Raw genomic sequence first — 12,039 nt, forward strand, 5'->3', positions numbered from 1 at the left:
TGCGAATTTCGTCATCTCCTGGTCATATCGGCATCGGGTTCGTGGATCACACAACCTTCGTCATACTACTGCAACTAAGAGGCTAGACCGAGGAAATAATTCCTGCAGGTGGCCCGAATGACGCGCGTTGGCCCATCTGCAGCTAGACGCAGCCAACCAAAGCCGACATGGAGACAAAAAAGGACTTGACGGAATTGAGCATCGAAAAACAGGAAGCTCTTCCAGGCGTGCAGGATGCCGCCTACAACCTCTCACTACGTGCCGTGAACCCAGTAGATATCAATGTCTTTAATGTATCACTCCAAGTCGACACCACCCCACCAATATGGGAGACCTCTCCTCCCCGTATCTGGGACCGTCTGCGCGGCCAGAAGCCACCAGATACAAGCAAACCAGTCCTGCAAAACATCTCAGCTTCCATGCCCAGCGGAAGTCTCACCGCAATCATTGGCAGCAGCGGCTCAGGCAAGACATCGCTACTGAACCTGATGGCCAGCCGAATGAGCATGTCCCGCGCCCACGCCTCCGGGACAACAACCTTCAACGGCGACTCGAACATCGCGCACATCCGCAGTGCCTACGTCATGCAAGAAGACGTTCTCATCCCGACCCTCACAGTCCGCGAAACCCTTCGCTACTCAGCGGACCTTCGTCTGCCTCCGCCGACGACCCCAGCAGAGCGTCATGCAATTGTGGAGCAGGTCATTCTGGAACTCGGCTTGAAAGAGTGCGCGAATACCCGGATCGGGAATCATGCGCACAAAGGGTGCAGCGGGGGCGAGAAAAGACGCACAAGCATCGGCGTGCAGCTTCTGGCGAATCCGTCTGTGCTGTTCTGCGATGAGCCTACTACGGGATTGGATGCGACGAGTGCGTTTCAGATCATTCGCACGCTAAAGTCTCTTGCCATGAACGGGAGGACAATTGTCGTTTCGATTCATGCGCCGCGATCGGAGATTTGGAGTCTTTTTGATAATGTCGTGCTGCTTGCAAAGGGCTCTGCGCTGTATAGCGGTTCGCTCGAGGGGTCGCTGAGTCACTTTGAAGAGAACGGATACGTTCTTCCGCCGTTTGTCAATCCTGCGGAGTTTCTGATCGACCTGGCTGCTATTGACAATCGCACGGAAGAGCTTGAGGCTGCTTCGAACGCAAGGGTGCAGCGATTGACGGGTGCATGGAAATCGAAGCAACATGCGAATCAGCATGACAAAGAGGTTCCGCGAACCACTTTGGAGTCTGACCTAGATGGCCAGTACATTACCACGAAGACAGTCTCGTTCCGTCGACAGTTCCGCGTTGTGACATCTCGCACGTATGTCACTACCATTCGCGACCCTATGGGCGTTGCTGGTAGTCTTTTAGAAGCCATTGGAATGGCTGTCATCAACGGATGGATATTTTTGCAGCTCGACGAAACTCAGTCGGGCATCCGGTCGCGAGAAGGTAGTTTGTATACAGCCTGCAGTTTGAACGGGTACCTCATTCTGCTATATGAGACGTATCGCCTGACGATTGACATCCGTCTGTTTGACCGAGAGCACAATGAAGGGGTGGTGAGTGTTCCTGCTTTCCTCCTCAGCCGACGAGCAGCTCGACTACCCCTGGAAGACTTGCCCGTGCCACTCATCTTCTCCCTCATCTTCTACTTCATGGTAGGATACCGATTAGACGCGAGCCAGTTCTTCATCTTCTTCGCCCTGTCATTACTCACGCACTATACCGCCGTGACCTTCGCCGCCGCTGCCATTAGTGTGGCACGAAGCTTCCCTGGAGCCAGTCTCGTGGGCAATCTATCCTTCACGCTGCAATCATTTGCGTGCGGGTATTTTGTCCAGTCTAATCAGATCCCAGTCTATGTGAGGTGGCTCAAGTGGTGTGCATATACGTTCTACGCATTCGGCGCACTGTGCGCCAACGAGTTCATTGGAGTCAATGGCTCGGACGTGGGCCACTTTTATGCGTGTCCGTACTCTGACGACCCGCTGGATCCAAGATGCAAGGAGTACACCGGTCGCTATATAATGGACAGTCTGGGATTGCCATCAAATTGGATCTGGCGGCCCATCGTGGTTCTTGCTGCATTTTCTGTTGCCCATTACCTCTTTGCTGCATTGCTGCTACAGTACAATCGCTTTGCCATCGACGTCGCGCAGGCACGACAAAACGAGACTTCCGGTGGGAAAGCTAAATTCGCTATTCGTCCGACTGAAGAGGTACGCAAGGTGACGATCTCACTCAATGAGTATTCACTGCAGATCCGAAAGAAGCGTTTATGGCAATCTGCACAGACTTTACAGATTCTCAGACCCATCAATGCACGGCTCCAGTCAGGACAGCTAAACGTCATCATGGGCCCTTCAGGCAGTGGAAAAACATCGCTCCTAAACTCCATTGCCAATCGGCTCAAAGGCTCACTGGACACACAGTACTGTGTCAACGGGGACATGCTGTACAACGGCGCCGTGCCCTCGAAAAGTGTCATACGATCTGTCACTTCATTTGTCACCCAAGACGACGACGCTCTGATGCCGTCCCTGACAGTGAGAGAGAGTTTACGCTTCGCAGCAGGCCTGCGATTGCCATCCTGGATGTCCCGTGAAGAAAAGAACCAACGCGCCGAAGAAATAATGTATAAAATGGGCCTCAAAGAGTGCGCAGATAACCTCATCGGCAGCGACTTGATCAAGGGTATCAGCGGGGGAGAGAAAAGACGCGTGACGATTGCGATTCAAATCTTGACAGACCCAAAAGTCCTTCTCTTGGACGAACCGACCTCTGGCCTGGACGCCTTCACGGCAATGTCGATCATCGAGCTGTTGAACAGTCTCGCCGCCGAGGGTCGCACCCTGATATTGACCCTGCATCAATCACGCTCAGACCTCTTCCCTCACTTCTCCCAAGTCCTGCTGCTGGCACGCGGGGGCTACCCCGTCTACGCCGGAGCAGGAAGCTCAATGCTAGACCATTTCGCCGGACAAGGTCATGATTGCCCGCGGACCACCAACCCGGCAGACTTTGTATTGGATCTCATCACCATCGACCTTCAACAAGAGGACCGTGAGATCGTCACGCGGGAGCGCGTACAGAACCTCATTTCCTGCTGGCTTGATGGTCCTCTTGATCCAGCACTCGGGCGCCAGGAGTCTCGCATTGCTACGCCTGCCGAACTGGGCAGTCTCAAGCGGCAGATGCTGCCATTCCGAGTGACATTCCCACTGGTGCTGCATCGCTCCATGATGAACTTTTGGCGCCAGCCACCGCTAGTCATGGCGCGGTCAATGCAGATTCCTGGAATAGCCATCATCATGGCTCTGTTTTTCGCTCCGCTGAAGAATGACTATGCGGCCGTGCAGTCGCGGATGGGATTTGTGCAGGAGTTTGCGGCCTTGTATTTCGTCGGCATGCTTCAGAACATTGCCATCTACCCCGGCGAGCGTGACGTCTTCTACCGCGAAGAGGAAGACAACTGCTACACAACTTCCACCTTTCTGCTCACTTACACGGCCATCGAGATACCCTTTGAAATCATCGCATCGCTAGTCTTCGGTGCTCTCGCAGCCTTTGCTGACAATTTGAAGCGCACCACGACCATGTTTCTGATCAGCGCTTTCAACTGTTTCTGTATCATCAACTGCGGCGAGTCTGTCGGCATCATGTTTTGCACGTTGTTTTCGCATGTTGGCTTTGCGGTCAATGTGACATCTACCCTGCTGTCGATCTCGACCATCCTCGGCGGTGTTATGAGTCTCAACGTCCACGAGGTCTTGCAGGCGCTCAACCACCTCTCGCCGATCAAGTATGCCGTTGCTAATCTGGCGCCATATTCATTGCACGGACAAAAGTTCCATTGCTCGGCGGCACAGCAGCTTGCTGATGGCAGTTGTCCGATCACGTCTGGAGAGCAGGTATTGAGACTTTACAATCTGGACAAGAGCGGACCAATGAACATCATGGCCCTGGGGGTGTGTACGATTATCTATCGCTTTGTTGCTTATGCGTTTCTGAAGGCGATGAGGTCACATAGACTCATGGAGCGTTGGAGGGAGTGGCGCGCGCGGAGCGTTTAATTTGGTCCGGCAGTGGACTTCTTTTTGTGATATCCCTTTGGCTTTCTTCCTGAAGTTTGGATAAACTTCGCCAAGTCGTTCCTTGCTGAAATTTGGCAACAATGTTCTTTGATCAATCGATCTTGGTGCAAAGGCTAGATTTCTTGGCTTTCTCACGACAAGATGATCTCGACCTTCAACCATCATCACATGTAAGTTTGGGCGGTCATGTGCACTTGACTACGCTGTGGACCGGTCAATGAAAGAACAACGAACAATGAACAGCGGTTCGCGGGTTCGATGGGTGAGTCACATTGCTACCCGACAGACTCCGGCTATTCGAGCCAACATTCCGATAGCGGTGACCACCTTACATGTCAGTAACTACCAGTTGGCAACCCGATCTGCACGAGAAAAACTCTTAAGAAAGCCGGCAAATTCGGCACGGTGAATTTAAGAATTTCCATTGGCCCAAAATATCCTTAGTCATCTACCCCCAATTGCCCCAGCCGTTCGAACGTTTAACCGACTGTTCCATGGTTGCACGCACTGCCAACATGGTTCGAGGCGACTTCGCCTCACAGGAACAGTTCAGAGTGGCGGTGGCTGCTGAATCTGAATGGGCAGTCCGACAGTTAGGTTTATGTTCCTGGAGAGTTCATGTAGCTCCACGAGGCACAGCAGGATGCACGTACTAGTGTCTGCACCCTACATGTATGACGAAATACAGTTTCGATTACCTCAAATCTTGACTATCGGTGGAAAATCGTCCCGATCAGAGATTTTGCAGGGAAAAAAGGGTCTGAATGGGCCAATGGGAAAAAAAGAATTCAGTGCGGAAATCTCTAATTCTCGATCCGCCTTCCAAGGTTGGGTGGATCAGGGCCAAGCAGCAACGGCGTCTACGCCATCCGCCCGACTGATCGACATCCTCTGGCTTAAAATATGGAGCGAATCGGATGTGTGTAGGGTCTTTGGGCTGCCTATCACTCGTTCTAGATTTCTTGGGCAGATTTTTCATGCTCTTGATTCTTCCAAGTCTGGTTTCACTAATGAAAGAGACCGGTGATCTTTGCCTCGTAGTTCTGAGTAAGGTACGTAGTATGGATAATGTTTCTCATTTTGTTTTCACAGATTTCATTGTGGTGGCTCTATTTTCCGCCCTGGTCTCAAATATTGTATATCGTAAAATCATGCAATTTTGTAAGATCTGATGATCATTCGTCTATATCGTCTATTCACAAGCGTTTCCTTCACCCCCGACATAAACTCCCAATTTCCATAATCCAAATGTGGGGGGTATTTCCATAGTAATAGCGTAAAAAGTCATGGCTCGTTGAGACATTCTGCCCCAGCAGGAATCAACCCGCTATAGGGTGTAGACATGTCGATTCAACCGAACATGTGTGCAACAAAAAATCATCAATCATATCTCCGAAAGGTATCACCTCTGGGGTGATATGTGAAAGAAAGAAAAAAAAGTCACCTGCCGACTAGGGCTAGATGCGACAAGTTTGAAAAAGTATAGTCAAAAAGAAAGGACGCGCGGTTCAACCGGCGAAAAAAAGGCAGCAGAGACACAGTCTTTAAGCACCGATGCTCAGGTCAAGAGCAGTGTTGATGGGGCAGCCGTGAGTGGCGTGGTCATCAGTAGGCTGGAGGTAGGCAGCGGAGCAAGCCTTGTCACCAGCCGTGCAGATAGCCTTGGGGCAAGAGGAAGTCTCATCAGAAGGCTGGACGGCAAAGCCCATGTCGGTGAACTTGTTGCCGGACTCCATGTCGATGCAAGACAGGTCCCAGAAGATGGTGTCACCGGACTGGGTGTACTCGAACTGGAGGACGTCGTGCTGCTCCTGGTCGAGAGCGAGCTTGATGGAGATACCACCGCCGTTGGGGTTGGTCTTCCAGTTCTCGGAGTAGATGCCACCTCCGCTCTTGATGGTCTCCATGGGGCCGACGCTGTCGGTCACGGACCAGGCGTAGACATCCTGCTGGAGGTTGTTGGTGATCTTGACGCTACCGCCGCCGTCACGCTGGACCATGCCAGAGCGGCGGACCATCATGTCCTGGGGAAGGGCAGAGGCGATGGTGGAGAAGAGGGCAGCAAGGCCGAGAGACTTGGTGAACATCATTTTGAATGGATGTGTAATGTAGAGACTGGGTAAAAGTGTAGTAGATGGATGTGATCTGATCGACAGATATAAGGAGTGCAACGAGAATCGATCTCGGTATAAAAGGGAGAGAATAGGCGGTAGAGAAAGTCTGTACTAATGTACTTTGAAGTGAATGTGTTTGAAGAACAGAAACATGAAGGAGGAGGAGGGGGTTTATATAGATTTCCATCAGCATCGAACATAATCCCCCAGGTACCGGCTGAAAGACAGCGAAGCCACCCATAGATTCGACCCATGGATCGGGTCCAGAAAAATTGGGTCCTTGGCAAAAGGCAAAAGGCGAAAAAAAAGAAGAAAGAATTCTAAAAGAACAGGCTCAACTATGGAACCAACGGAGAGAGTGGGGAGCACCGTTTGGTTTCATTCGAAGAGCCCAGACCGGCAGTTCAAGAGTCGCCTCGGCATGGTTTGCTTTGTACTGCAATTATAAGTCTATAAGTCTATAGTTTCATGTGAGAGGTAAGATGAGATTCAGACACGTTGACTGCAATCTTAATGGAATTGCATAGGGCGTCACCGCTAGGTACCTGCATGAGGTGAAAAGTGTATGTTGCTTTGGCTGTCGATAGGGCATAGACGTCAAGCCGTGGCTGTAAGATGACACCTGCGTGGATATAGGGACTGCCACCACAGTTGCCCACTCTTTCAGCCACATTCTCGTGTGGCAATAGTGGGAACCATAACTTCTCGCCCCACGTCATGCCATCCGGCCTCTTCCGCGGTTCTCCAACCAGAACTAAGAGTTTTCTTCCAGAACTGAGGTACTATGGCAATGGCAACATGGCAAAGGCATGGCGCTGCAGATATGTCGCAATTTTGCCAGGTACCGTTCTAGCTTATTGCCTGTTCTATGGATGCTGTGTTAGCCACCACATGGGAGCCCGTCTAGTCTGGTCTCTATGTTACATGAGCTAATGATGTTGGAGTAGAATAGCTCCATAGTCTAGAATCAGAGATAACAGGTCTTGGGGGCAATCTCAGCGTGTTCTAGAGATTGGCGAAGAACTTGAATTGCAAAATCATCATAATGATGGAAGTATAGACCTAGAGTAGTAGCGGTATGGGCACTGTGCGCCAACGAAGCATTACCAAGCAGACAATTACACTTGATGATATTATATTAGAGCATTATTTGAGTCATATCAACCATGAGCCAGTGACATCCTGTAGTATACGAGAGTAATATGCGCAATTACCAATTTGACCGGTCATTTTCCCTGTGCCCCTCAGCACTACTGTGGATACAATTTCACAGAGTATACGGAGTACAGTGTGCAGACAAAGTAGGCGATCAAGGCATCTCCACGTCCGAAATAAAAAAGGAAAAAATAAAAAGAGGAAGAAGCCCGACCCTGGACCCTGACCCAATTAGAGATTATAGACAGAATTGGTGCCCCCGCTGACGTTCACCCGGACCCTGGTACCTGGCCTGTCCGGGTGGCAATCATCGTGCAAATTCTCAAATTTCCCCTCTTCGACCCCTTCTTCCAGGGCTTGGAGTACCCTCTTTTGAACAGCCCCCCGGGTCCTGTCCGTCTGCGCGGAAAAGACAGCCCCATTGAACCAAGGGTTTAAGGTACGTCGCGAGTCGACTAAAACCACCTTAAATGGGAAGTGGACCCGACTAGGGAAATTCCCAACTCACCGAGACCCTTGACTTTTCGCATTTTCGCCCTTGGCAGTTTTATTTGGGGTTTTTCTTCTATTTTATCTACTTTGTCTACTTTGGGTTGGCCTTCCAGAACTTCTAGACCGCCACTTGACCCCATTTGGTGAGTAAAGTAGTGGATATATGCCATGGACAGCGAAGGCTATTCTTTGGAATCGTGACATTCAATGAATTAAAAATGAATATTTTGAAAAAAAGACTCACTATGGACAATGAAATTCGCTGTCTCACAACCATTATCTTCATATTTTTTTGCGATTTTTCGGTGCCTGGCGAAGAGTCGCCATAATACTCCGAGGCTCCACACCCCCATCAGGTAAGCCACTGAAGTCACCGGGAAGAGCAGTCGGCGTCAGCATCACCTTCCTGGTCTGGTTGCCCCTCCCCCTCCCCCTCACCCCCTCCAATGAGCCACTGGAGACATCCACCCTTGCATCTCACTTGCAGCCTGCAATCTAGATCGCCAGGAACAGGCGGGAAAAGGGTGCCTGGCAGGGATACCGACGGAAGACATCGGATCCGGCCCTCACCAATACGGAGCTCGCATAGCAGACAGACTAGCCAGGGTACTTTCGCCGGTCTCTTCCTTCTTACGGTGACCAGCCAGCTCCAAATTAATCTGGCGGTGGATATGCACCAACCAGTCAACGTAGCTTTGCGCCTCATTGTTCCGGTCCTCCAGCAGGAGCCGGGCGAATTCGTACTCCGCCCCATCCAGGCCCTGACGGGCGAGTTGGATCGTCACGGATTTCGATCCGCGCACGGTCGAGAGGTATTGCAGCAGGTTACGAACCTGGGCGTTGAGATGCGTCTCCAGAACAGGCAATGAGGAGGTGTTGGGGTTGAGGCCCTGGAGCGCCTCGTGTCCAGGTCCGAAGAGGTCTTCCAGTAGATTGGGGGAGACCTGTGCGTGCAGCCAGAGGATGACGGCTTGTCCGTTGTCCACCAAGTAGACACCGCCTTCTTCGATGCGGGAGAAGCTGGCGCGCAGGGACGGGGGGATTTGGAGCTGACCGTGCTCGTTCGCAAATCCATCCTCCGGCTGCATGTTGTGGACAGGGATGATTCGCGGGTAGAGATACAATGAGAGCTCGGTGCAGCCCATCGCTCGGATCATACGCATGTCGTGTACACGTCGGTCCGAGGATTCGTTGCCACCCTTGAACGCCCTTGACTTGACCAAGCTAAGCATGTACATTGAGAACTCCTTGAGGTTCTCCGGCAGAACCAACTGGCCGGGAGGGTGAGAGCCGGAGAAGATCTTGCGATAACCGCTGAAGATGTCGATTGTCTTTTCTGTGATGTTGGCCCTGATGTCCTTGAGGCTCTTGTCCAGCGTTTTGGAGGCAGCTATCATAATCAGCATAAGTAACAAATAGGATGACTTCGCACTTACCCTCCTTGGCAATGACCGAAACCACGGCATCTTGATCAACAAACTTCATTGTTTCCATGCCTCCCTCATTGACTGCCGCCACAACGTTAATACAACGGACACGCCGTTGGCCGTCTGCAGAGGTGTACAGCAGTGCAGCCTGGAAGTGCGCATCCAATTTGGGATCAAGCTTGCCATCGTAGCTGAAGAGCACGCCGATCGCCTTGTCAGCGTCGACGCCGGCAATCTCAAGATCGGCACCGAGAGTGTGCTGAACAAAGTTCCCGTGGTAAGCGGAAACCTGGAGTCCATTGGAGCATCGGACCTTCATCAAAGTCTGATATCCCGTCTCCCTAGTGATTGCATGGGTGAGCTCGTTTCGCAGCTTGCGAATGTCACGTGGGGCATGGAAATTAGGGTAGAAGAAAGTCTCGCCACCAGTGAGGCTAGAGACATGTCCTAGATCGAGTTAGCTAGCTTTCGGTACACATATTTCGGTCCATACCAATTGTCGCCACGTCCAGATAGACGCCACCGGGAGCTGCCATGAATACGTCAACACCAACACCGGCCTCGGCAAGCTTGGTTGCTGTTTTCTTCCAGGCTGGGTTTTCCGTGGCGAAGAGCTTGCGCTCGCCTTCCGTGCCATGCAGCTTGGGGTCCTCTCGATTAGCTAGAGGCCCGGGACCGAAGTTGGGCAGGGTGGCCGTAGCGCAAATGACCTTGCCACCGGTGGCTTGGAGAGCTGAAAGCGCTGAATTCAAGGTGGGCAGCAAAGCAGATTCGGGGTTCTTGATAGAAGAGAAAATGCTGGGTATCCGGCTAAGAAGGGATGTGATGACGTTCCTAAACAATTAGACACTCGTTGGAATTCTTGGATGTTGATTGCATACTTTGATTCATAAGGGTCCACGAAAAGGCCTTCGTTCAAAGGAACGAATGGCTCCTCCAAGTCAGTCATGACCATCATCTGCGCTTGGTCCAATGTTGCCTGCAGCTGTTAGAGTGATAACACCAACGGTAGAGCAAAACATACAGTCAAGTTGTAGAAGTGCACCTCCTTGTCGTAGGTGACAATTCCAACTTTTGCGCCAGGGGGCAATTGGCGAGACGACTCCGCGCCGTCCGTCGGTTCTTTCCCATCGCCGTACAAAGCCTCTTTGATACCCCCACACACACCCTTGAGGAAACCCCGGTGAGCCGACTCACGGCTGACATCGATCAAAAAGAGAGTCTGAAGGCCCACCGGCTCCTTGTTCCAGTATTCCTTTGGTACCGTAAATTCGACTGTTCCCATCATCAATTCAGGGCGCTGCATACGATCGACACGCGCACCGGATGGGTCCAACGGTGAAAAGTACTCGGGCGGCGTATCGTTAGGGAACGTGCACATATTGCAGACAAATTTGCTGCCGCCAGATCGGAAAGACATGAACGGGTTGATATAGGTTCGACATCTTCGGCATCGGGGAGGACCATTATCCCCGAAGTCCAGCACGGGGATCGGTTGCTCACCAGGGTCCAAAGGCGCAAGAGGCTGCAGGACCATGCCCAGAGGCAATCCGGTAGAAGTGAGGAAGTCGGAGGCGGAGGGGATGTTGTTGAGGGTTAAGCGAGCGTATTTGGGGGAAGAGTTGCCCTGGTCCTGGGCCACGAACGGGATCGCCGCTGGCGGGGGAAGGTGTCGGTCCATGGTCGGGTAGACATTATTGAAATAGTACTGCGCGGGCAGGTCGCGTGATCGTGGGATGCTGGGGATATGCTCGGGGTCAATCCGTCCTGAGGTAGGCACCGCGCCGGCGCCAGTCTGCATGCCAGGAATCTGAGGGGCAGCTGATTGCCCAGAGACCAACCCCACTGCTGGAGACACCGGCCGCTCAGCATGCTGGTTCAAGCCCGTGTTCAGAAACTGAGATGGCTGCTGCTGCAGATTGCCTTGGTCCATTCCGTTGTTGAAAGCTTGCGCGGGCGGCGCTGCACCACCTCCGATGTCATGGTGGGCATGGCGGTGCTTCTTTCGATGTGTCCTGGCCCCCGTGTCCGCTGCAATTCCTAAACCACTCATCTGAGAGGCAATGCCTGCCATCCCTGGGTCTCCTGCCCCACCCATTGGTGCTTGCTGGGGCGCATTATATCCGGCGCCGGGGCTTGCTAAGCCTGGTTGTTGTGGTGAGCCATAGGCGGCCCATTGATTTGGAGCTGGGTTGGCGTAAGGTGCCCCTGGCTGGGGAGGCGCGGTTCCCGGAGCATATCCAGGGGGATACTGCTGAGGCGGTTGCTGGGCGTATGGGTTTGAGGGGTCTTCGCCGGATTGCTGGTTCATCGGGTTATACATGGAAGGGTCGGCCATGGTGGATCATGCCGCGGGGGTTGAGAAGGATGAGACGCAGATGAGAGCAAAGATGAGAAAGCAGCACCAGGTAGGAGATCAGCAACAAACCATCACCTATCCAAAATCACTAAGCCGTTGAAGTGGCCGAATGTTGATTGACCACCTAAACACTCGGATTTACGTGTCTCCGATCTTCACGTGGGTTATACTCCACGCTCTCCGCCTGTTTATTTTGTCGTTGATCCGACAGTCACTACTTCGTTATATTCTAACAATGTTCAATATTACTCTTTACTTATGATACCACGCATTACCCACTGCCGCCTGCAAAAGCCATTCGTGCTAAAGACAGACTAGTGATTGGGACGCAGCTACCATCCCACTCGGGACCTATTGCTTTTAATCCCGAACACCTTCCTATGCGATACACATGTCATCTCTCA

The 12,039-nt window shown here is 52.2% G+C and overlaps 3 protein-coding genes across 3 annotated transcripts; 1 reads left to right on the top strand and 2 right to left on the bottom strand.

Moving 5' to 3' along the window:
- Positions 1-167: 167 nt before the first annotated feature.
- N7506_009887 (putative ABC efflux transporter) lies at positions 168-4,067 on the top strand (the record flags this gene model as incomplete). Its single annotated transcript, XM_056959180.1, has 1 exon — positions 168-4,067. The coding sequence occupies one exon, from the start codon at positions 168-170 to the stop codon at positions 4,065-4,067; it is 3,900 nt and encodes a 1,299-aa protein (XP_056808570.1).
- A 1,565-nt stretch (positions 4,068-5,632) lies between these two features.
- Positions 5,633-6,178, bottom strand: N7506_009888 (putative extracellular thaumatin domain protein; the record flags this gene model as incomplete). Its single annotated transcript, XM_056959181.1, has 1 exon — positions 5,633-6,178. The coding sequence occupies one exon, from the start codon at positions 6,176-6,178 to the stop codon at positions 5,633-5,635; it is 546 nt and encodes a 181-aa protein (XP_056808571.1).
- A 2,237-nt stretch (positions 6,179-8,415) lies between these two features.
- N7506_009889 (Sec23/Sec24 family protein) lies at positions 8,416-11,614 on the bottom strand (the record flags this gene model as incomplete). Its single annotated transcript, XM_056959182.1, has 5 exons — positions 8,416-9,239; positions 9,286-9,723; positions 9,770-10,110; positions 10,158-10,255; positions 10,301-11,614. The coding sequence occupies 5 exons, from the start codon at positions 11,612-11,614 to the stop codon at positions 8,416-8,418; spliced, it is 3,015 nt and encodes a 1,004-aa protein (XP_056808572.1).
- Positions 11,615-12,039: the final 425 nt, after the last annotated feature.

Source organism: Penicillium brevicompactum, assembly GCF_028827555.1.
Source record: "Penicillium brevicompactum strain IBT 35665 chromosome Unknown utg000006l_segment0_segment0, whole genome shotgun sequence".
In the NCBI taxonomy this organism is placed as follows: Eukaryota; Fungi; Ascomycota; class Eurotiomycetes; order Eurotiales; family Aspergillaceae; genus Penicillium; species Penicillium brevicompactum.